General features: G+C 37.3%; 1 protein-coding gene and 1 long non-coding RNA gene across 17 annotated transcripts in view; one reads left to right on the top strand and one right to left on the bottom strand.

Annotated features, from left to right (window-relative positions):
* Mycbp2 (MYC binding protein 2) overlaps window positions 1-25,761 on the top strand; it is a 234,193-nt gene that overhangs the window by 171,961 nt on the left and 36,471 nt on the right. For 5 of the 16 annotated variants that reach the window (XM_031362810.1, XM_031362803.1, XM_031362817.1 and 2 more), the window contains 8 exons: window positions 1,193-1,372; window positions 10,335-10,436; window positions 14,863-16,506; window positions 17,330-17,499; window positions 18,064-18,308; window positions 20,522-20,689; window positions 22,794-22,951; window positions 24,363-24,562. In XM_031362810.1, coding sequence (XP_031218670.1) covers window positions 1,193-1,372; window positions 10,335-10,436; window positions 14,863-16,506; window positions 17,330-17,499; window positions 18,064-18,308; window positions 20,522-20,689; window positions 22,794-22,951; window positions 24,363-24,562 — 2,867 coding nt within the window. Of the gene's footprint in view, window positions 1-1,192; window positions 1,373-10,334; window positions 10,437-14,838; window positions 16,507-17,329; window positions 17,500-18,063; window positions 18,309-20,521; window positions 20,690-22,793; window positions 22,952-24,362; window positions 24,563-25,761 lie in introns of all 16 variants that reach the window. The other 11 variants (XM_031362812.1, XM_031362811.1, XM_031362816.1 and 8 more) reach the window with 9 other exon arrangements.
* The window catches only part of LOC116085309, a 23,632-nt gene continuing 18,254 nt past the window's right edge, over window positions 20,384-25,761 (bottom strand). Inside the window, exons 6-8 of the long non-coding RNA XR_004116488.1 lie at window positions 22,825-22,921; window positions 21,884-21,972; window positions 20,384-20,823 (exon numbers count right to left, since the gene is read on the bottom strand). This is a non-coding gene — a long non-coding RNA (uncharacterized LOC116085309). The remainder of the gene's footprint in view (window positions 20,824-21,883; window positions 21,973-22,824; window positions 22,922-25,761) is intronic.

Below are 25,761 nucleotides of genomic sequence, written 5' to 3'. Positions count from 1 at the left end.
AAGAAGTACTTTTAAAGTGCTTTTGTAAATATTGTTTTAAAATAATACACATTTAGAAATATATGTATATCTTCTGAGAAAATATTACAAAGGTTAAATTTGATGAGATGCGTCTAACTACTATTTAACTTATTTTCTCTTGATTTTTTTTTTTTTTTTACTGCACAAGGTTAAGAAATTGCTTGCAAAAGTATTTTGATTTAGAACAATTCAAACAATTCTTCATAAGCTAAAATGTTTTCTGGAATTTGAAGTGATTTTTAAAAAGAAAAACTCAGTCAGTACTTATGTAATTTAAATGCAAAATTCCATATAAATCTGTACCACTTGGCAGTTCAATTGAGGTTTTTTACTTATTTAGTAACTATAACTGGAAAGGCGCTATCGGTTCTTCACTGGCCTGACTGAAGGCCCCCCTCCTCCTTCAGCATCACAGAGAGCACTGCAAGTGCAGCTTCTCATCTAGTTACATCATTTCTGTCCTTAGGCTAGCTTATTAATGTACTTTATATTTAATTATAAGGAAAAATACCAATTAAATTAGGTAACTCAGTCTTTTTTTTTTTTTTTGTATTATAGGAGATACAAAATTTAGCAAAAGAATTCCTGCTTTTGCAAAAAATACAGTTTCCTTAGCAGAAATCATTTCTAGAAGAAAGTGTTGACTTATGACTCTGATATAGTTGTATTGCTGAGTTGAAAATATGATTTCTCTCCGTTGAGTATACATTTTAAGAAAATGAAGTAAGGAAGTGCATGCTTTCTGCATGAAGCATTCCGCAGATGAGGGAGGATGGCATTAGTGCGTACTGAGCACCGTGGATGGACGGACACCTTTTACCATACCTGAGATCTTCATTCCTCTCTGTCTCACTCTTTCTCTCAGCACAGTATTAAGAAACTTATATATTCCTCACAGATCCTTTATTCTGTTACAAATAATAGAGAATGTTATCTATGAATTTTAGTTAGATTTGCTTCTGTTGACTACTACTATATAAGACTGGTAGAGTATGTCCATTGAAAACCTCAAGCCAACTACCATGTAGAATCAGATCCCTGATATGAGGACAGTGATCACCAGCTTTCCCTTTTCTGAATTGGCATAGCTTTATTTACTGTTAATTTACTTGACTGTTATAAAAGCACCATTTACTTTGCCATTTTGGATGTTATAAATAACAAGTTCTAGTTTTGACTGTTTTGCCTACTGCAGGTGATCAACTGAGTGCCATATTGAATTCTATTCAATCACGGCCCAATCTCCCAGCTCCTTCCATCTTTGATCAAGCTGCAAAACCTCCCTCTTCCCTAGTCCACAGCCCATTTGTGTTCGGACAGCCCCTTTCCTTCCAGCAGCGTCAGCTTCAGAGTAAGTCTGTCAGCCTTCTGCCTCCTTGAGCCTTTCTGAAGCTTGTCTCTAGTTACTGGTCAGCCTAGGAGCTGTGACCTCAACTGACTGCTTTTACTTAAGTAGATGTTAGCCCACCCATACTTTTGAAATATTTAAACTGTTCAGAGCTAAGATGTTCTGCAGCTAAGACATTTGTTTTAATTAAATATTAACAAATTAAGTAGTTGCTAAATCTGACCATTGTTCTATTTTAATTCTAGTAGATTCATACTATAAAACATGTTAAGAAAGACATTTTTATTTCATTTTTTTAATATGCATGGTTTTAGTAAGCATTAGTTATAGTAATAACTTCCACTGTTTCATTGAATTTTTGTTATTTGGTACAAGCCCAAAAAGAATCAGCCTGCTTCACTTTGGCAGTTAGGTGAAAAGGGAGGTTCTGGTTGGTTTGTTCTACATGAACTTGATATCCATGAACTGTAAGGCAGTTTGGAGCTCCATGGTTTCTTTAAGTTGTTGTCTCCCCACCACCTTTGTCTTTTGTCCCTCATGCCTTATCTTGGTCATTTGATTCCAGCTTTACAGTATAGGGCACCTCTACCCTTCACTTAACCATAACAGTGATCTACACTAGTTTAAAACATAAACTCAAACAAATCACACTTAACCGAGTGTTCATTTCTCTTCAAAGCCTCCTGAGCCTTTCCCCAGAATTAAACTGCACTCTGACAACAATAGGTTCTTTTGGCATTCCAATTATCCTGTTGTCTGATTAAACACACTGACTGAGTATGATGTCTGTGGAAGCCACACTTTCCAGCTCTTTTGTTTTGGTTTGTTTGTTTGTTTGTTTGTTTGTGGAGATGCCTAGAATTCAACTCTGAGTGTTGTGTGTGCCTCAATTTATGGACCCATTCTCTGGTCCTCTTACATGGCCTCTTCACTTACACTGCATTCCCTGTTAAGCCCAAGTTTAAGCAAGACTTTGCTTACTGTTGTTAGGTTTACTTAAGAGGATACTAGGGATTCTAGACAAAAATCATATTATTCATTATTGTAGTGTTATCAACATAAATTAAAGACTATACAAGAATGTGACCCTTCATGGGTTTATAGTATATAACAAGCGTGTTTAATACAAGTGCTTTGGACATGCAGTTGCTGTCACTCTCTACATTATTGTCATGTCTACTCTCTTAAGACTCTCAAGGAAACAGACTAGGGTGAGATACTTATTTTTCCTGTCTATGATAAACAGTATTTCAGAAAAATGAAAGGAAAGTGAAGACTTAGTCTTGACGTGTTAACTTTATGAAGCCCCAGATGTTTTACCATTACCTGTGCTCTGGTCGCAGGATGTTCTAAAGGAAAACAATACAGTCAGGTGAAAATTTCTTTTTTTTTTTTTTTTTTTTTTTTTTTTTTTTGGTTTTTTTGAGACAGGGTTTCTCTGTGTAGCCTTGGCTGTCCTGGAACTCACTCTGTAGACCAGGCTGGCCTCAAACTCAGAAATCCGCCTGCCTCTGCCTCCCAAGTGCTGGGGTTAAAGGTGTGCGCCACCACCGCCCGGCTGAAAATTTCTTACTGTAGAAACTCAAATTCATTCAGATCTGATTGTAATAAGATAAATTCACCTTATCGTGATCCCACGCGTTGGGTTAGGGATGGATGTTTGCTTATGATAAAGCACTTGCCTTTCCTGTGTAAGGCCCTGTAGTCTCCCCATGAAGAAAGATGACAGTAAATTTGATTTATCCAGCTGTGCTGTAGTGGCAAATGTTTTTATGCCAGTATAATTTCATACACGTTATGTATGTCAATTCTTCCTTCCTTCCTTCCTTCCTTTCTTTCTTTTCTTTCTTCCTTTCTTTATTTATTTTTGCTTATTCACTTTATGCTCACTGACCCTCCCAGTCACCCCTCCCACAATCCTTCCCTCATTCCTCCTCTCCTTCTGTTCTGAGTGGGTAGGGGCTCCCCTGGGTATTCTTATTCTCCCTCCCTGGTACTTCAAGTCTCTGCAAGGCTAGGTGCTTCCTCTCCCACTGAGGCCAGACAAGGCAGTCCAGCTAGAAGAACATATCCCACAGACAGGCAACAGCTTTTGGGAAAGCCTCCTTTCTAGTTGTTCAGTACTCTCATGAAGGCCAAGCTGCACATCTGCTGCATATGTTCCAGGAGGCCTAGGTCCAGTCCATGTATGCTCTTTGGTTGGTGATTGAGACTCTGAGAGCCCCAAGGGCCTAGATTAGTTGGCTCTGTTGGTCTTCCTGTGGAGTTGGATCCCTTTGGGGCCCTCAGTCCTTACTCCTATTCTTCCATAATAATCTCCAAGTTCCATCCACTGTTTGGCTGTGGTTGTCTGTATCTGTCTGAGTCAGATGCTGGGTGGAGCCTCTCAGAGGACAGCATGTTCCTGCCTGCAAGCATAACAGGGTATCATTAATAGTGTTAGGAACTGGTACTTGCCAGAGGGAAGGGTCTCAAGTTGGGCTTCTTATTGGTTGGCCATTCCCTTAGTCTCTGCTCTCTCCCTCGTGCCTGCATTTCTTGTAGGCAGGATATATTTAGAGTTGAAAGTTTAGTGAGTGGCTCTACTGGGATTCCTGCCTGGCTACAGGAGGGGTCCATATCCCCAATGTTGTGAGTCATAGCTAAAGTCACCCCCATTGATTCTTGGGTATCTACCCTACCCCAGTTTTTCTGTGTCAGCCTGGAGATGTCCCCCCCCCCCACCCCGACCCCAACTCACCTCTGTCAGTTGCAGATTTTCATTCCTTTTCATGGCCATCCAGCCATCTCTCCTGTCATTTCCCACACCTGATCCTGAGCCCATTATTCTCGTTCCCATTCCCCTTCTCCCAGTTTGCTCACTTCTGCCTCTTTTAATTATTTTGTTCCCCCTTCTAAGTGAGATTTAAGCTTCTTTGCTTGGGCCTTCCTGTTTAGCTTCATTGAGTCTCTAGAGTATAGTACCAGTATCTGGTATTTTATGGCTAATATCACTTATAAGTGAGACATACCAAGCATGTCCTTTTGGGACTAGGTTATCTCACTCAGGATGATATTCTCAAGTTCCATCCATTTGCCTGAAAAATTCGTGATATCTTGTGGGATAGTGAGATAAACAGAATTCTCAACAGAGGATGGCCCAGATGCCCTTAATGAAATGTTCAAAGCCTATACTCTGTGTTAGTCAGCTAAGAACCACCCATACTGGAGAGCCAGTCGCTCCCGCTTCCCCCACCTGGCCTTAATTGACTCGCCCCACACATCCCCAGCATCACTGACAGACAACGCAGCATATCACCACTCTTGCGGTAGTTTCCACTATGTGCCATAGTCATCAGGGAAGTACAAATCAAAACAGCTCTGAGGTTCCATCTTACACCCATCAGAATAGCTAAGATCAAAACCTCAAGAGATAGCACATGCTGGGGAGGATGTGGAGCAAGGGGAACATACTCCATGGTTGGTGGGAGTGCAAACTTGTACAACCTCTTTGAAAATCACTTTGGTGGTTTCTCAGAAAATTGGGAATAGTTCTTCCTCAAGATCCAGCTATACCACTACTGGGCATATATGTAAAAGATGGTACACCATATTACAAGAATACTTGATCAACTATATTCACAGCACCTTTATTCTTAATAGCCAGAAAATGGAAAGAACCTAGATGTCCCTCAACTGAAGAATGGGTAAAAAAATGTGGTACAACTACAGAATGGAATAATAAAGACATGATGAATTTTTCAGTTACCACCCGTTCTTTACTGCCACCTTACAGCAAACTTGAGCAGTGGCCTAGGTAGACTGTAGGATGTATTTTGAGTCATTGCTTTCTTATACTCCTACAGTGGGAGGTTCTTAGATCATTCCCAGGCCACAAAGTCGCAGCAGGGTATCCTAACTCTGCTATAACTAACTCTGACTTCCAAATCCCAGAAATCAGAAGTCTCTTTAGCATGACGCTAAGGTAATGGGGCTAAAGTGTAGCTTTAATATTTGAAAATAGTTCATTATTGTTTTTCCTATCATGTTAGGAAAGTCAGTACAAGTATTTATGAAGACCAGAGCTTTATTGCCATGTACCCCACTATATTCTATCTTGGTATATACTGTGTATTTAAGCAGACTTTCTTATTCTCACTACCAAATGAGGATTGTCTTATCAATGAAGTAAAATATTATTTCACTGACCATATTCACCAATTTAACCTTTACTGACAGCAGCACTATGCAGTTACCATACTGTATTTCAGCACGTTAATGCATCCTTATCTGAACTCATACTCTGTGTGATTTACTAGTAAAACACACTAAATCATTTTCCCTAGAAGGTTGCATAGTAAGGTGGCGGTGGCTGCATCAGACTGTTGCTACTGACTGCAGGTGCCAAGCCTCATCTTCACTTGTGTCTGCATAGATACTATACAACCTATTCTTTAACAGTTTAAAAGTTCTACTTAGACAAATTGACTCCTTTCTTTTTATAATTTTACTTTTTATGTATTACACTATAATAAAAAGAAAAACCAATTTCCTAACTGCTGTAACTCAGGTTTTAGTTAACTAGACAAAAATCAACAGGCAAATAAAGTGCCCACGTGTTAGCTTTAGCATTTCTCTTAGCTTTATTTTTAGTACTTCCTGGGATATTTGCTTTTACTGTTATTGCTTTTCCTGAAGCATAGTTTTTCATTGCCTTTAGAATTTAAAATAATCTATACATTAAATTAATGTAATCATTTTATGTGTATGGTTTTTATGCATACTTGTTTCTGTCTGTGTCTGTGTGCACATACACAGGTGCATGTGTATGGATGCTAGAGGTCAACATCTGGCTACTTTTTGAGCCAGGGTCTCTCACTGAGCCAGGAACTGGCTTACTGACTCTACTAGATTCTCTGACCAGTGAGTTGAGGGATCAGCCTATCTCTGCCTCCTCAGAGGTGGGTTTATAGACATGTACCCCAGCCCCAAGGTTTTGCATGCTGAGATCTAAACCTCATGGTTCCACAACAGACATTTTCCCCACTCAGTCATTTCTTGAGCCCCCAAATTGAGAATTTGTTAAATGTCAGAATTTTATATCAAATTATTTTAGATATTATGCAGATACTCTTATGTAATAGGACATTATGCAAATAATAGTTCTATTATAGAATTATTGTTTTAGAAGAAAAATATAATAGATTTACCTTGTGTGTGTGTGTGTGTGTGTGTGCCAAATTTAGGATTTTTCTTTACTGTTCTACAGTTAGTAACTTTAAACTTATGGAATTTGAAAAAATAATAAGTGCTTTAGGAATATGGTTCCAGTGAGCTAAACTGAGAAGGATCAACTGAGTGAGAATATTACATTCCTAAAATAGTAGCCATGTTTTGGTTTAGTTTGGTTGGTTGGTTTACTTGCTTGCTTTTGAGACAGTGACTCACTGCGTACCCCAGGCTAGCCTAGGTAGGACTTACATTGTAGATGAGGCTAGCCTTGAGCTCACAGAGATCTGCCTGCTTATGCCTCCTACTTTCTTAGTGTTGGTAATAATAATGTGCAGTGTGATTAAGATAATCTACACTTCTGAATTGCTCATTCAGTGCAGTAATTTCCACTATATTGTCCTTTCTAAAATTTCATTTTCAGTTCTCTCTCTCAGTATTGCCTACTAGGAACCTAGATAGCCATGGACAGTGTCACAGCTTGATGCCAGGACATAATAGGAAATTTAAAAAGAGGATGCAAAAAGTGAAATTAATAATACATTTCTTTTTCTAAAATAAGTGTTCAACCTGGATTTTATTCCACACACGGTAACATTGTGTTATAATACTTGAAACTTTTTTGTCAGAATCCATGAAGAGGAATTCTCTTGTTAGAGCTCTCTAGTGGGTTATGTGTTTCTGACAGTGAAATTTAACATTTTTTCTGATTACTGCTTAATTGTTGACTTACTTTAAATAATTTATGCCATTTTTTTCCCAGTTTTGAGAACCTACACTTTTGTGTATGTGCCACAAGAGGGCAATAGATGCCTGATTCTTTGTGTGTGGTGTCAAGAATGGTCCAGAAATCATGCATTCAGGCCCAAACCACAAGTTTTTAGAATGCTTTCCTTATTAAAATTTGAAAGCTGTGCTATTTACTTATTTTTAAGTACATGAATAATAAATTTCAAGTTGTTTTTGTGACAGTAAATAAAGTGATCAGTTTAATCTGATACTGGGGATTCAAAACAAAGAAATGAAAGAAGGAAAGACATGCTAGTACAGAGAAAAAATTTTTTTAGAGTGGGTATGACACAGGACTGGCCGTGAAGAACTAGTGACACCTACAACAGCACAGTGTTTGAGGGGAGCTTCCCTGAGGGACAGGGACATGAGCTTCAGGTAGGCACTGCAGAAAAGCCGGATTGTCCTTTTATTATTTTTACTGTTACTATCTTCAGTGAAGTGTTTAATGTCCAAAAATCAATGCATGTTGTAGAACTGAATTAAATGATTGGTCTCACCTGTAGAATTTAATTATTTAAAAAGTGCCTTTTTAATCTTCATAAAGTATTTTTCCATTAACTTTTTCTTTTGTGAGCAGTCTCAGTATGTCCCTAGTCACACTTTATTTCCTTTAGGCATTTAATAGTATGCTTTCCTGACTCTGAGAAAGTGTCAAATATTCTGAATGATGCATAGCAATGCCGCCTGGAAAACGTCTACAGGTGTTTGTCCTCACACTTAGGCACTTTGTCTTACACATGCCACCATGTGTATGGATGAGAACTTGAGCTTAGTGACATTCTTTGGAGTTCTCACCCTGCCCATCTTCTGATAAGCCTGGTTCCCACAGACTGTAGCCAGCCTGCCAGGAAGGAGACATCTTTCACAGCTGACACACTGCTCTCCTGCATCAGCTGCCACTTTCTAGTTTGTCTCTCTTGTTGGTTCCTTTCAGCACTGCAGTTGAACCTAGGCCCTTGAGGCTGCCAGCCGGGCTCTCTAACACTGAGTCATCTTCCCATTTCTGGCTTAGGTCTTGAAGAACAGAAAAACATCAAGACATATCCCCCTCCTAACATTCCCAACAGTGGCTACAAACCCTGCAGCTACGATTCAAATGCATGAGACCTGCAGCTAAGATTCAAATGCATGAGACCTGCAGCTAAGATTCAAATGCATGAGAATCTCTTTGCAGCTCCTTCTGATTTTCATAGATTCATGCAAAAAGAAAAACATTCAAAAGTAAAGTGTAAAGTTTTAGTTTATGGTGGGTTTATCACACTGTCTCTGTCAACTTTCCACTTTTGATTGAACCCCTGGTATGAGCTTTCATTCTGAGCCCTAGGACATTCTCTGATTTGTGTGAGCTTTGACAGCCTTGTATATTACACTCCTAGAGTCATATTTATTTACCTGTTGAATATGTTCTCTTGTTGGTTCTTCATTTTTAGTCTCTTTTTTGTTTGTTTTGTTTTGTTTTGTTTTTTGTAGCCTTCCCACAAATGTGCATGGTTTTGTACCTGTGGGTTCAACTCCCTGATGGTCTTAAGCAGTGCTAGAGTACTATCGATGTTATATGGTAATAACATCCATGTCTTTTGATACCTAGCTCTATTTTCTCATTCTGTCTCTCTTCACACAAGTGCCATAAGAGTGAGGACTTCTTTTTCATCATTGCATGTTTGGTCTCTAGGATGATTGCTGATATATAATACTCAATATTGTTCATTGAGTTGTTTTTTTTTTTAATTTGTATGTCATGCATTTTTTAAATCTTCTATAAGAATAAATCAGACAAAAATATCACTCATGCTGTTCTAGAGGTATATGTTATATATAGGTTATTTTATTTGTGTGGGTATGTGTATGTGTATGTTGTTTGCTTGTGTGTGCATGAATGCATGCATGTACACATGTCCAGCCAATTGTAGAGTCCAGGAGTGTTTTCTGAGTGTTGTCCTTTATGGCTCTCCATTGATTTTGTTTAAAACAGGGTCTCTGACTGAAACTGGAGCTCACTGTTTCCTCCAGGCCAGCTGGTCCTTGAGGCCCTGGGGGCCTCCGTCTCCATCGACTCAGAGCTAGGGTTAACGTGCACTCTGCTATATCCAAATTTTGTGTCGGTGCTAGGGATCCACACTCATGGCCTCATGCCTATGTAGCAAGCTCTTTACCCACAGAGCCATTTCCCTAACTCCCTAGAGTTTTATTTTCAAAATGTTTTAAAAAGTTATCTCATTACCAAAGTTTATTTCAGAGCTACTGATTAATTTTAATTGCCATTGTTGTAGTGTAGTGTTAGGGGGTGGTGAAAAGTCAGCATTTTTTTTTTTTAGCTTATTCTACTTTAAAGTTTCTATTATTTACTACTGCATTGAAAATAAGTAAAATATCTAACATGTCCCAATGAGTTCTAAATGTGCTTTATTTGTGTTGTGAGACTTTTTGCCAACAGGATTTAATATCTTAGATAAAAGATCTATTACAAAAAACATTAAATACTGGGGTCAGCCTTAGGAAAAGAAGACAAATGTACATTTCAACATTGGGCCATTCTAAGATACACATTTTGGAAATAATTATAATGAAACCATTCAGAAAACAAGGAGATGATAGTTAAACTACAAGTAATATTTCTTTCTCTACCATCATTGTTTCTATGTAAAACTTTATTTACAGGTAAGCAATCACAGGAACTTAACAAACAAAAGAAATATTCATCTAAATAGAAATACTCAAATTTGATCAAAGAGATCTATAAGCTTTACTAATAACAATACATTTGGACACACTGCGCATACAATTCATCTAAACATTAATTTGACCTTTGTTTTAAATCTTAATTTTGTATTAACATTTTGAAAACTTTTAGAATAGTTTCAAGTAAGTGTATAATTGCATACCATTTGAAATGCTTTGTTTTTGCTTGTCTAAGCTTTTTTCCATTGAATCTGTGCTACTTCTTTGCCAATGTTTTCCACTGTAGACTCTCCATCTCGCAACCTTGCTTCTCGTGAGCGCATTTACAAACATTTGGGTGTAGCTGGGCCTGCTTCTGCTCTCTCATCTCTGTCTCACAAACTGCAGGGTGGGTATGCGTACATCGTGAGCATCCGGGCCATTCTTAGTGAATGGAGGAGGGGCCTGCAAACCTTCATTTCACTGCTGTCCTGTCTATCCCATTCCAGTTGTTAAATTAAGCTTTATCATTTTATTTAGAATTTTGTGTTTGAAATTATTTATGATGTATCCTTTATATTATATTGTACTATAATTTATCCTGTTATATATGTATATCATACCTGAGGTTCAGATATCATTCCTGTTAGCCTGTAAAGCTTTGTAAGGTCTTAGGAGTATGAAAAGGATTGCCACAGATGATGTATGCAAATCAAAACTTGGATAAATGCCGTTTCTCATGGACAAGCTAGATCACAAACTTGTAGTGCTGTATGTAGCCTGACTAAGCAGCCTAACATCTAATTTCTAATTGTTATAGAAATATTTTGAAAATTAAGTTAAAAGCTTTTTAAAAACTTGATTATTAAGAAGTAATACAGGCACATGTGTGCACACACACTACCCCTTTCTAGGATGAATCTTTCTTATAATTTTTTTAATGACCTAATTTAAAATTTTTTTTTATTTTTCTTTTAAAGATTTATTTATTATTATTACTATAAATGAGTACACTGTAGCTGTCTTCAGATACACCAGAAGAGGGCATCAGATTTCATTATGGGTAGTTGTGAGCCACCATGTGGTTGCTGGGATTTGAACTCACGACCTTTGGAAGAGCAATCGGTGCTCTTACCCACTGAGCCATCTCACCAGCCCTTAAAATTTTTAAAATTTAGAAGTGCTCAATGATTAACAGATACAGTTTCAAAATATTTAAAAGTATGCCCTTGGTCCTTTAGAGTACAGCAAATGCTTACTCAAATACTTTTGCCATAAAGTAATCTTTAATTAAAGGTAGGGACACTTGCCACCAAGGGTGGCGTCCTTTGTTCAATACCTGTGACCTACATGACCACCAAGGGTGGCGTCCTTTGTTCAATACCTGGGACCTACATGACCACCAAGGGTGGCGTCCTTTGTTCAATACCTGGGGCCTACATGACCACCAAGGGTGGCGTCCTTTGTTCCATACCCGTGACCTACATGATGGAGAGAGAGAACACACTCCCACAAATTGTCCTCTGACATCCAAACACACACACACACACACACACACACACACACACACACACACACACACCACAGATAAATAAAAACTTTAAGAAGAAAAGAAACATATAAATGGTAAATATAAAGTACAATAAATAGGATTACAATTCAGATTCATATATGATATAATATTTAGAATATCAGGTCATGCAACCAAATAATATGCCACATATTATGACATTTATTAATATGGTATTACTTGTATCATATTCTAACATGGTATCATATGCCCTGATTATAATTTGGCTAATAAAAATATTAGTGGTTTAATGAATAAGTCCTTCCTATTTAACATGTTCAGTAACATTTAATTCGGTTGACTCTACAAAGTTTTTAGCTCATTCTTTGTAAGGATTCCTTACAGGTTAAAATTTCTTTCCTACTACTTAAGTTACATATTATAAATGTAATTATGAAACCAAATTAACTTCTGTATACGAAGGTATGTGTTGTCCAATAATTTTAATGAAGTATTTGTTTAATTTTTTTGTTATTTTGGAACATCAACATGATAATTTTTAGTAACACTTAATACATGCTGCAAAATTCTTTGAAAGCCATATGAAAATCATAAACAAAAATTATCTTTCAGGTTTACTGCCCTTAAAATTCTCTTTAAAAACATGTTTTAAAACATTGAAGACATATGTTCTTTAAAAGGATTTAGTTCTGATTTGATAGATACATCTTGGGAAGAAATTCTTCATTATTACTTATGCACTTGAATTCCAACAGATATTTAACTGTTGTCACTTACAGAACTCAAGAAAATATCACCTCTACTAGAGGCATGTTTCTAACCCTCTCAGTATAAACATGAGCATGTATAGAACAAATGATGTTCCCAGTACTTCACAGGTTCTATTATTTAGGCAACAGCAGTGGGTGTATACACTGTACAACAGTCCCAGCATTCTGGATTCACATGCTCCTGGGATGAGTATAGTCACCATGCCATGTAAATTGGTCCTTAGGACACACCACGAACAGATTGCCAGAGCCCTTAAAAGTAGGAACGCTAAAATCTAAGCTGCTCTTTTCTATGAACTAGAAACTTCAGTTAAAATTAATTTTAACAGGATTCTAAATACAAGATATACTACTTATTTATCTTGTTTCATCTCTGTGGATGTGCAGCTCCTAAAATAAGTGTGTGAAAGGTGATTTAAAACCTTCCATCTCCTTCCTGAAAAACAGCAACAACCACGAATGCCCTAGTAATCCAATGCAGCAAGCTTAAGATTAGTAGCTAGGGTCAGGCTGTTGCGAACTCCACCAAATGTAATACATTTGCTTGTCAATTTTGATCTATACTAGTACTAGGTCAATAAGTAAAGCAGACAGCAGCTTAGACCCCTTAGGGACAATTTAGGAGTACTTGTTTGTCAGTTACTTATAGTAATCTTTGTTCTCCTAGTTAGCATTGACACTTGCAATTTTTGTTATTTCTTTTTATAAGTATATTATAATCACAAAATGTATTTTGAGAACATTAAAAAAATGAGCATATAAGGGCCAATAGTGAAACGAGAGAGAGAGGGAGGTAGAGAGAGAGAAAGCGAGTACAAGACCAACTTGCATGTTTAAAGAAGAAGAAAATTCATGATGGAGTAGAAATAATGTTCAAAATATTTTTATTCTTTCAAAAGAACTATAGCTGTTTGCTACATATTGGGGTGTTGCAGCTGGAGTAAATATTGTGGACCACTGTGTTCTCCAAGGGCTGTCTTGCCTCATTTCACTACAGAATTATTTATCTTGATTCTAATCTTACACAACAACTGCTGTCACATCTGCTGTGATTGTTAAGAGAATGGACTCTCAGAGAATCTGAATGTGTTGAATAGCAAAAAATAAAAAAATAGGAAGGAAGAAAAATGAGTATAGATTGTTCTTCCAACAAACTGGTTGAACAAAGCCATATTCCAAGATCTTAGCACTGTATTATTGAAGGGTAAATGACACAAACCGGACCTGGATTATTTTCCAGAAGGAAGACATTCTGTAACACGAAAGTGCTCTGACATACAGATGACTGCGGTGTGACTTCACACACGTCTCTGCAGTACCTGCACTCACTCCATCTCTTTTTTGGGAAAAACGGAAAGAGGCTGCATTAATTACCAGTAACAAATTCCATTTCCTAGGACCTCATTCTAAACACTCAGCATTGCATCTATCTCCTTGGCTTTCTCATGACACCTGATCACTTGGATCAAGCGCTCTCCTTCTAAGACAGTCCTTGCACTATAAGCAAAAGTGGTTTTATGGTTGTTTGTTTAAGAAGGATAAGTAAAGTTAATCTGAACCTCCAGCTAGGGACAAAGCCTGACTGTATTGCTTCAAAGAAAGCATAATACACAGAATAGAGAAATTAAGGGAAGGCCGGGATACCCAAACCAAGTGCTAGCTGTGGTAGTTATCTAGGGATTTGCCTGAGGAAGAGCTTTGGGGTTCTTTGGTGGTTGTGCTGTATTTCTGTTGTTCACTAAGCATGAAGAGCCCAGTTCAGACTTGTAGTACTCATAATGAAGATCCTATGGTTTCTTTTATATATAGGGCCCTTCAGCTCCAAATTCTACCAGCTAAGCTACTAAGATCTTAAGATGAAAGCTGTTTTCATATAACAGAGAGTGACTGGCTTACATGCTAATACACAACAGCTTTAGGATTTCCTTACTTTATTATGTCATTGTAATCAAGACATGAAACTAAGATGTCTCCTCTATGAAGGGAGCTTTTCACTGACCTAATTGTATATATTTTTTGCAATTGAACACAGTAATTATATATATTGAGGCTTTTTGTTCAACAAGACCTACGCGGTTACCTTAAGTATACTAAGTTTCACTCTCCTGAATATCTTTATTTGATTATTTTGTATGGAGGATATAGTTTTCAAAATTTAATTTTTATAATAGTTATTCTCTTTCTAGTCTCTTGCCTAACTTAAATTCTAATTAGCCGCACAAGGGCTATGGTGTGTGTGTATGTGTGTGTATATATATATATATATATACATATATATATATATCACTAATAGCTCATTTTGGTGAATATATACTCTTTATTCAATCTGTTTTGCTTCTTTAAACATACATTGTAGTAGCAGGTGTAATGATAGAGTAGAAATTTTATGGGAAATATTTTCATTTTATTCTTAACATGTTTTGTATATATGATAAGTAATGTAATTTTGTACCTTTTCTAATTTAGTGTTTTGTGTTTATATTGTCTTTACATTGCGTTTTATTAACAAGCTCACTATGAAATGGACTATGCAGGTGACAGAGGAACTATCTCAACATCTTCAAGACCAGTCTGTACGTCAGGAAAGTCAGAGCTGCCCTCGAAGCCCAGCAGACCAGTCAAACCCGATGGGCGTGTGAGCCGGACTACTGCTGACCAGAAGAAGCCCCGGGGGACAGAAGGCTTGTCTGCTAGCGAATCCCTCATGTTAAAGTCTGATGCTGCCAAGCTGAGGTCAGACTCCCATAGCAGGTCCCTGTCCCCTAACCACAACACTCTGCAGACACTCAAGTCTGATGGGAGGGTGTCTTCTGGCTTCAGGGCCGAATCCCCAGGACCAGGCTCTAGGTCATCCTCCCCTAAGCCCAAGAGTCTGCCGACTCCCAGGTCTAGCCCATCTGGTGCTAGCTCTCCACGCTCCTCCTCACCACAGGATAAAAATCTACCTCAGAAAAGCCCAGCTCCTGCTAAGACAAAACTTGACCCCCCTCGGGAGCGCTCTAAGTCAGACTCGTACACACTTGACCCAGACGCCCTCCGCAAGAAGAGAATGCCCCTCGCAGAACCACTAAGGGGGCGGTCCACATCACCAAAGCCAAAACCAGTACCAAAGGATCCTAAAGACTCCCCAGGGTCTGAGAACAGAGCCCCCTCTCCCCATGTGGTACAGGAGAACCTCCACAGTGAGGTACTTGAAGTCTGCACTTCAAGTACTTTAAAAACCAACAGTGTCACGGACAGCACCTGTGATGACAGCACTGAACTGAAGAGTGTGGATGAAGGTTCAAATAAAGTGCACTTCAGCATAGGAAAAGCACCACTGAAAGATGAACAGGAAATGAGAGCATCACCCAAAATAAGTCGGAAATGTGCTAATAGACACACCAGGCCCAAAAAAGAAAAGTCTAACTTTCTTTTCAAAGGAGATGGAGTCAAATCTTTAGAGCCAGCCAAGCAGGCCATGTCCCCATCTGTGGCTGAGTGTGCCAGAGCCGTCTTTGCCTCTTTTCTGTGGCATGAAGGCATAGTACATGATGCAATGGCTTGCTCTTCCTTCCTGAAATTTAATCCTGAACTTTCCAAAGAACATGCTCCTATAAGAAATAGTTTGAATAGCCAACCACCCACAGAGGAAAAAGAAATCAAGTTAAAAAATAGACATTCATTGGAAATATCATCTGCTCTAAATATGTTTAATATTGCACCTCATGGACCGGATATATCCAAGATGGGCAGCATCAACAAAAATAAGGTCTTGTCCATGCTGAAGGAGCCACCTCTCCATGAGAAGTGTGAGGACGGAAAATCAGAAGCCACTTTTGAAATGTCCATGCATCACACAATGAAGTCTAAATCTCCGCTTCCCTTAACATTACAACATTTAGTGGCTTTCTGGGAAGATATCTCTTTGGCTACAATCAAAGCTGCTTCCCAGAATATGATTTTTCCAAGTCCTGGTTCCTGTGCAGTCCTTAAAAAGAAAGAATGTGATAAAGAGAATAAAAAAACAAAAAAGGAAAAAAAGAAAAAAGAAAAGACAGAAATTCGGCCAAGGGGCAATTTGTTTGGTGAAATGGCCCAGCTGGCAGTAGGAGGGCCAGAGAAAGATACTATCTGTGAGCTGTGTGGAGAATCTCATCCATACCCAGTGACATATCACATGAGACAAGCTCACCCAGGTAAGCTGTTTTGTATGCCTTAGTCCTGATTAGCTACATCACTTTCTTGTGAACTGTCCTCTGAACTATATCAAAGTATAGGGAAACAGTTGCCCAAATAAATAGAATCTTACATCATGGACCACCATGAATTTTTAAGATCGAGAAATTCTAGTAATACTCTGATCAAGAAACTTAATGTTACTTACTTAGAATGTGGCAAATTTAGAAAAAATTTTAAAAGTATTTTATGTGTTTCCCAAAGGATGACATGAGGGTCTTACACAATAGAAATAATGGCATGTCTAAACAAGAGGGTACAGTTCTGTATTACATCTTCTGATTTAGATTCCTGTTCAGAAGTTACCAATTAAATGGATTAAACGAATTGGGATGGGGGATTTTCCTATGTAAGTGATATCAGTTGTTTTATCAGAGGACTATATGTTAGGTAGATATTTTTATATATTAATATTCTAAAACTTACCTCATATGATTGTTTTCTTCTTTTTTCACCTTGGTGTTAGAAACATTTCATTTCTGAAACATGCCATTCTTTTTTATATGTCCATTTTATTGACATTGGTTAGTAGATCTAAAGGTACCCATTCCCTGTTTCTTTAATGAACTCATCTAAAAATAGAATATCTCAAGCATTTTGAACATCATCTAATTGATAATTTTTTAAATCACGTATGCTATTTTTCTCTAATGTATGTATACCTTTGAAAGAATTAGGTACTTCCTCAGGATTTTAGTTTGAAAAGATGCACCTGTTGCTGATATAAGTTGTGAGAATCAAAGACATTCAAAATGTTAAATATATGTCTTATGTTTTTTCAAGGTTGTGGCCGATATGCTGGTGGACAAGGATACAATAGCATTGGGCATTTTTGTGGAGGATGGGCTGGTAACTGTGGTGATGGGGGAATGGGAGGAAGCACTTGGTACCTCGTATGTGATCGCTGTAGAGAAAAATACCTCCGTGAAAAACAGGCTGCTGCAAGGGAAAAGGTATTTTTATTCCATTCAGGCTATATTATTTGTGATGTGGTTTAATTCTATGTAAGTGATATTAAAATCCAGCTCATGTAACAAAAATAATATACAAATTCAATATTTGTTAAGTTACCTTTTTCTAATTGAACAGGTACAAATGGTGTGTTGACAGATGTTTGTGATGTCATTCTTTATCATTGTCATCTTTATCTTGATCATTCTTTATCATTCTTTATCCCCTCCACCACACAAAGGTGAACATCTCACTGTTCTTTGTTGTACTGTTTGTTTCCCTCCTTTTTCTCTCCTGTCTTTCCTTAATACCCAGTCATACCATAGAACTCATGGAAAGTTGAGATCATCCCTACAGGCAAACCAAGCCAGAGCCCTCTGGTAAAGCCTCCTTCTCTACACGACTCCTCCCAAGTGCCCCAGGGATGGGTTTGTTGTTTTTTGTTTAAGTAATCACGATCATGGTTTTAAAATACTTTTTCATTTTTTTTCTAGAAACAACAAAAGTTAAGAACAATCTTTTTAAATATACACAGGAAAGAGTCACTTCACTTCTTTTTTTGCCAGGTCAAACAATCTAGAAGAAAGCCAATGCAAGTAAAGACGCCTCGTGCCTTGCCCACCATGGAAGCACACCAGGTGATCAAAGCCAATGCCCTTTTCCTGCTGTCCCTGAGCAGTGCGGCAGAGCCAAGCATCTTGTGTTACCACCCTGCAAAGCCTTTCCAGTCTCAGCTGCCCATCGTGAAGGAAGGCGTTTCTGAGGACCTTCCTGTAAAAATGCCTTGTCTCTACCTGCAGACATTAGCTAGGTAAGAAGACTTTGGTTTTAATTTTTAATTCCCTTTGGGTTTACAGCTTCTGATGATTAGTGGCATCCGTAAAGTGGTTCAAAATTTGCTCTCATACTCAAGCTGTCACAAATAGTGAACAGGACACAAACCTTCAGGATTTGCTTTGTCCATTGCCCTGATTGACATGACGGGGAGTATGGTGCACATTGTATGCTAGTGGGTACTTTGTCAATTTTTTCTGTTACAATTAATACAAAACATATTGTAAAAAGAAAGACTTGCATATTTTATTCTCCATTAGTTGACTTTAGTCTGTTAGAAATTCTGAAGAGGAAAGAAACTGATGTTTCCTGTAGAAGTCTTCTTTATTCGTTCTTTTTACCCTTAAACAAAAACCAGCCGAGTAACAAGGACGCTGAAAGGCATATTAAAGTCCTGACTGTGTTCAAGAGTGAGAGGTGCTTCACTAACACCTTCACAGTGTCTGAAGTGTGATAGGATGCTGAAAGAACTGAGGAAGTACTTGAGTCTTCCGTAGCAAATAATGAAATACAGAGGGTCTGCCGTTGCCACTGGCATGATTATTGAAGGACCAGTGACGAATGATGGGAGGGAAGCAATTTCTAGCAGAGGCCATTCTGAATGAAATCCCATTCTGTTTAACTGGGGATCTAGGGACATAGTGCTTGGTAGCTTGTGCTGATTCTTCTGCAAGCTGAGGCAATGACGGAAGAATTTTAAACATGGAAAGAGTCAACCTGATTCATAATTAAAAGGACACAGTATGGAATGTAGAAACCAATACAGAAATTGGACAAAGGATTTAACCCAAGATGGAGAAATACTTGTTGATGGTTTTCTCGTTTACTAAACTTTACCATCTACACACTTTTCCATTGTATACTAACACTTTAAAATAGTGTTTCATATTCCAAAGGTAGATTTTTTTTTTTTCATACTGGCTGATAAGTGAATTCTATATTTTGCCTTCTGTCATGGCTTGCCAGCCAATCATTCCACTGAAAAGTGCCCCTTTTTTATGGCATAGTAGTGAGGCTTTTAATAATGTTTGTACTTGTTAAAATAGGAAAATTGAAAGGAAAGGAAAATGAGAAACATTCAAGACCAGGAAGAAATCATAAGGCATGCTAAATACAAATATATCTTGAATTTCAATTAGAGTACTCTGTGTATTTAAGTTAATAATATTTTATTCTGGTTTGAAAAAGAATGAGTCAAGCCAAGCTGGTGAGATAGTTCAGTGGATAAAGTTGCTTACCACCAAACCTAACTGGAACTGAGTCTGATCTCTTGGACCCATAGGATCAAAGGAGTAAAGCAGCGTTCACTAATTGTCTTCTGATCTGCCCACATGTTCCTTAGCATGCACTAGTAACCGCGTGCATGTGTACACACACACACACTAAATAAAGACATGTAACATTAAAATATGAGTCAAATTGGGCTGGTGAGATGACTCAGCAGTTAAGAACACTGACTGCTCTTCCAAATGTCCTGAGTTCAAATCCCAGCAACCACATGGTGCCTCACAACCATCTGTAATGGGATCTGATACCCTCTTCTGGTGTGTCTGAAGACAGGTACAGTGTACTCATATAAATAAAATAAATAAATCTTTAAAAAAATTAGGAGTCAAATTATACAACATGGAAGGAAAAATTTGTGAGCATAACATAATTAAGGAACTTCAATTCTTAGGCCTCTGTGGAATGGATACACCCTAAGCAAAGGTTTACATTCATGCTTTTCAAATTTTTCAAATCTGATGTGCAATACAACCCAAAAAGTGACACCTATTTCAAGAATCCATCAAGAAGTGGTATAAGCGTTCACTGTGACAGTAATAATAGAAAATGAGAAGAGAGAACAGTGTAAAAGGAGGCGTGGTTGGTACCATAGGCCTGAATGACTAGTGCTGATTGAGCTGCAGGACATTCTCTCCTAAGCACCCAGGTAATGGAATCAGTCACCAAGCACGGGAAGATGGAGATATTCTTGAAACAAAAGAAAATGCATTCCATTTCGGTTTGTGATACCTAGAAAGTAATATCAGACTTTTATCTCTACCAGTCTGCTTCTGCAATTATTTTAATACTTTTGTTTATTTGTATATTCTTATGTACTCCTTTGCCTTTTTCAAAGGAGATTTAAAATGAAGAGGATCTATACTGCCACTGTACTCTTAAGTTGTTGGGTTTCATTTAATGCAGGCACCACCATGAAAATTTTGTGGGCTATCAAGATGACAACCTGTTCCAGGACGAAATGAGATATCTGCGTTCGACATCTGTCCCTGCCCCATACATATCAGTAACTCCTGATGCCAGTCCCAATGTATTTGAAGAGCCAGAGAGCAACATGAAGTCTATGCCACCAAGGTACTTTCGTTCTGTCTGGGGGTGATGAGTGTTTGCTGGAAGAAAGGCTGAATTATAAAAACATGTTCGTGCAGTTCTTCAGTTCTTTAATACAGCTTTCTGTCTCAGGAGGGTCACTGTGTCAGCTGTGCTAGCTGTTGGAGAGGCGTGAAAAACTATGTATCAGAGTTCTTGATGGGAGGCAGACCACTGGGAGAGAAAAGATGAACTAGCAATTCAATAAAAGATTATACTGAGGCCTATAAGTTTGAGTGATGTATTTCATCAGAGTAGGGAAGGTTGACTTTAAGGCAGCACTTAGACCCATGATAAAAATGGCACAGAGCATCGATCACAGTAGACTGCAGTAGACTGTATCATAATGTGGGTGAGAAAGGCAAGTCAGGTAGACTGCAGACTTTGTATCATAATGTGGATGAGGAAAAAAATTTAAATGTCTTCTGAAGTTTTAAAACAAATAAAAGATTACCTTAGAAGTTTACCTAAAGTCAGATATACATATATTTGAATCATATACTTGAAAGCAAAAAACCTTGAGAACCTAAGTACATATGAGGCCATAATGTGGTGGAGGTGGTGGTGTTTTTAAATTCTGTCCCATTAGAAACCCAAGATTAACTGTAAGTTAATGAAATAATATCAATGATTAATGAAAACCATGTTTAAAAGACTATCTCTACCCCTCCACTGCCCCCTACTTTCTCACAAATTCATCACCCCATGTTTATTGTTTGTATATTGTGCATATATGTATATGTGTGTGTGTATACATACATACACCCCTCCTAAGTTTATTTTGTGTTTTGCATATATATATACATACATATATATATACACACATATATATACACACAATACACATATATGTACATACATCTACATACACACACACATACACACACATACACATACACACATACATAGGGTTGACCATTTAGAATTGGATTTCCTTTCAGTGGGCTCAAACCCTGAAAACACTGTTTCTCTCCCCCCCAGGCAGCCACTGATTGCATACAGCTCTTCATTAAAGTTACTCAGTAGGGGGAGTTCATGCTGGTATTGTAAACCTAGCCAACTACTTGTAACTGGAGAGATTATAGATTCTGGAAGAGAACCCACCTTCCTAAACCAATATGTTTTCTAACTGAATTCTAAAAACTTATTCTTATACCCACAGATTAGTATAGCCCTTACCTTTTAATTGCACTTTGATATAGCCATGTACTCTTTTGACAGCACTTCCTCTGGAGAATGTAAAACCTCACTTACCCACAGTCAAGTATCTATAATGAATAAAGCATCAGTTTATTTATCAATTTTCCTTATATAATGGACATTTCTATTTACTGTATTTATGATTATTCCTTCTTGGTTTTTCCCTCTCCGAATATCTTCAAACTATGCATTTTAAGTTAGGAAGCTGGAGAGGTTAAGAGTTAAAAGCACTGGCTGTATTTCTAGAGAATCCAGGTCTAGTTCCCAGCACCCACAATGTAGCTCACAGCCACCTATATCTCCAATTCTGGTCGATTACTGTCACCCACTTCTGGCCTCTGTAGCCACAGAACACACACATGATGTACATATATGCAGACAAAATATTCATACACGTGAAATAATCTTTAAAAGGAAAATGTCAGGACATTTGGTACCTTCCTTTTCATTTGAAATACAAACAATTTAAGAAAAGTCTAAGTTTAAGGCATAGTTCTGAGCTGAGCAGTGGTGGCACACGCCTTTAATCCCAGCACTTGGGAGGCAGAGGCAGGTGGATTTCTGAGTTCGAGACCAGCCTGGTCTACAGAGTGAGTTCCAGGACAGCCAGGGCTACACAGAGAAACCCTGTCTCAAAAAAACAAAACAACAACAAAAAAAAGATATAGTTCTGAAATCATTCAGAATATCACATTGTTGGAAAGGATTACATTCTTCTTCTTTTTGAAAAATTTATGTTCACTTTGTGTGTATGAGTGTTTGCCTGAATGAATGTATTTGTGCTGCTGGAGCCCACCTAGAATGGGACATCTGACTATGACAAAAGCAGTGTGCACTTTGTGCACTTAGTTCTCACAAGTGTATACCTCTGTTCTTTCCATATCCACAGTTTGGAAACTAGCCCCATAACCGACACTGACCTGGCTAAGAGAACTGTCTTCCAACGGTCATACTCAGTTGTTGCTTCTGAATATGATAAACAACATTCCATTTTACCTGCACGAGTTAAAGCCATCCCTAGAAGAAGAGTGAACAGTGGAGACACTGGTAGGTATAATAACAGGATGAATGATCAAATTGCCAGACAAACATACAAACAAGCAAATAAACAAAAAAAAGAAAGGAAGGAAGGAAGAAAGAAAGTTGTTTTCTTTGCAGATTTTTTTTAAGCTGTAATACCTGCAGCGAAAGCACTGCATTGGTGCATTGGTTTTAGTTTGGGATAGACTGTACTTTTATCTGACCCAGTCATAAAAGCACCTACTGTTGTTATATCTCAGTGAGAATAGGTATTTAGATCAGAATTGACTTATAAAATCTTTGTAGGTGTCTAACCCCCACATATTGCTATCATTATCCCTTCCACTAAGTGTCATGAGCCAACAGTTGTACTTAAGCACTCAGTTATTTCTCACCATTCATAAAAGCTTATAACTCCTACAGTCACATGGTTCTGAAGAGATAGAAAACTTCAGAGATATGAATAACTTCCACTGGATTTTGTTTTTCTATGTAATCTGAACCAATTGTAATTCATGAGCATTTTTTTCCTAAGCTTTAGACACTTACTATGTTACCCAGGCTTGCCCCAAACTTGCAACTCTCTTGTCTCAGCCTCTCAGATTCATAGATTGAAGGAACATGTCGCCATATGGTTATGTTTATTGAAGATCACAAAAAAAAAAAAATTGTTGAGTCCAGTAGATAATTTGTAGGTTTATTCAATAAATATTTTAGAGTTGTATTGAGACACTGACTTTGTTTTATTTCCTGTTGCTATGATAACATACCTTGGCAAAAGCAACTTAATGGAGAAGAGTTTATTTGACCCACAACTAATCAGGCTCGTCACATCCCTTCTGCCATCAGGAGCAGACGGTTTATTAATCCACCATGCTAGTGCTCAGTACTCTCTCCTTTTTTCTCGTTGCTGGGCTCAGCCCAGTACCGGTGCTGCTCCCATTTCAGGGTAGGTCTTTCCAATGAAGTTAAGAGAATCCTTCACAGGAATGCCCTTATGCCAACCTAACCTAGACCATTCCTCAGGGAGACTCTCTTCCCAGGGACTGTGCCTGTTGACAGTTATAACTAACCATCTTTTTGCATAATTTACACATATATATAACATACTTTTACTCGGCCTTTGAAGAAGTTAGGACATGAGGTGTAGATTTCAGGTAGAATACAAGCTGCTTAGCTTTTATGATGCTGCAGGAAGTATGAACTTGAGATTCAGTTTTTCACTCAAAACCTACCTGTTCAATATACTCTCTTTAGCTCTAAGACAGTAAGACAGTTACAGAGTATGCTTGCTTCCTTACCACTAATTGAAATTGCAATTTCAGTTTGTCACGTGCAAAAGCAAAAGGCTTTCAAGTGAATAAGCTAGATGTTTTCAGTATTTAATACATTAACTGTATACTATCTATGAAGATTACTAATTTTTTTTTCTTCTTAGAAGTTGGGTCTTCCCTCTTGAGACATCCATCACCCGAGCTTTCCCGGCTCATATCAGCACACAGCTCTCTTTCCAAAGGAGAACGAAATTTCCAGTGGCCAGTTTTAGCTTTTGTTATACAACATCATGATTTAGAAGGGCTTGAAATAGCAATGAAGCAGGCCTTAAGGAAGTCAGCTTGCCGTGTGTTTGCTATGGAGGTATGGATACTTTGATGAAATTATTATCCATGCATTACAAAAATACACAGTAATTCTATTTAATGATGACACTTGTCGTGTGTTTGCTATGGAGGTATGGATACTTTGATGAAGTTATTATCCATGTGTTACACAAATAGTAATTCTATTTAATGATGACACTTTTTTTACCAAACAGATTACATCAAATTAAAACCAAAAGTCTAATGGGGGAAAAAAAGTGTATATACATCAAAATAAAAATTTAAAGTTTATTAATAAATTAATTTGGAATTTTACATTTAAGTATGCCAAATCTTTATTTTTATACAACTTTCTTACTTGAATCTGAGGTTATATTTTAGACATTTTTGTATTCAGGACATTTCAGTAGAATTAAATGACATATCATGCAAAGAAGGGGATTAGGATGTTGGAGTTCAAAATGTACCTATAGTAGTTTACCTAGGCTTCCGTTTCTGGACTAGGGATGAAGTCTTTCCTAACCTATAGATAGTAAATGTTTCTTCTAGTAAAAGTGTACTTTTAATGAGAGTGCAGTACGTAATCTGGTACATTCATTATTGGAAATGATATAGTTAACTAAATGGCTGTTTGAGTAGAACTTGGAAAATATTCTATATTAGTTTTAAATGCTGGTTAGAAAAAAATGCATAGACTAGAATAAATTGATATTAAAAAGAATTTTCATTGTATTTTGTAAACAGTATATTCTTTTTTTTCCAGATTTTCTGCAATTTTATTTTTATTTTTTTTTAGTTTTATTGCATTATGATGAGAAAAGTTACATGATTTCAATTTACCTGAATTTGTTAACATTTAAAAACATATTTTAAGTAAATAGAATTAAATCACATTCTTGTTTCCCTTTTGTACCGCAACTCCTCCCAGAGAGTCCTTTCAATACCTATAATATTTTTGTCATATTCTTTAAAATTTATAAAATATTATAACAATAAAAATGAGTATTATAAAAGTTGTTTGATATAAAACAACAATCAATTTAACAGTCTTATTTAGATGCTTGTCTACAGCAATACTGAAAATACATACATTTTTCTCAATATAAATTTTAAATAACTCCAAACATTAACTGTATATTTCAAAATAATACCTCACTACTAGTACTTTCTTTTTTTTAAACTTTTATTGCATTATGATGAGAAAAATTACATGATTTCAATTTATCTGAATTTGTT

The sequence above is a fragment of the Mastomys coucha genome, unplaced genomic scaffold, assembly GCF_008632895.1.
Source record: "Mastomys coucha isolate ucsf_1 unplaced genomic scaffold, UCSF_Mcou_1 pScaffold9, whole genome shotgun sequence".
Lineage (NCBI taxonomy): Eukaryota > Metazoa > Chordata > Mammalia > Rodentia > Muridae > Mastomys > Mastomys coucha.
Note: the sequence above shows the minus strand (reverse complement) of the source record. Positions and strands in the feature narration are given on the sequence as shown.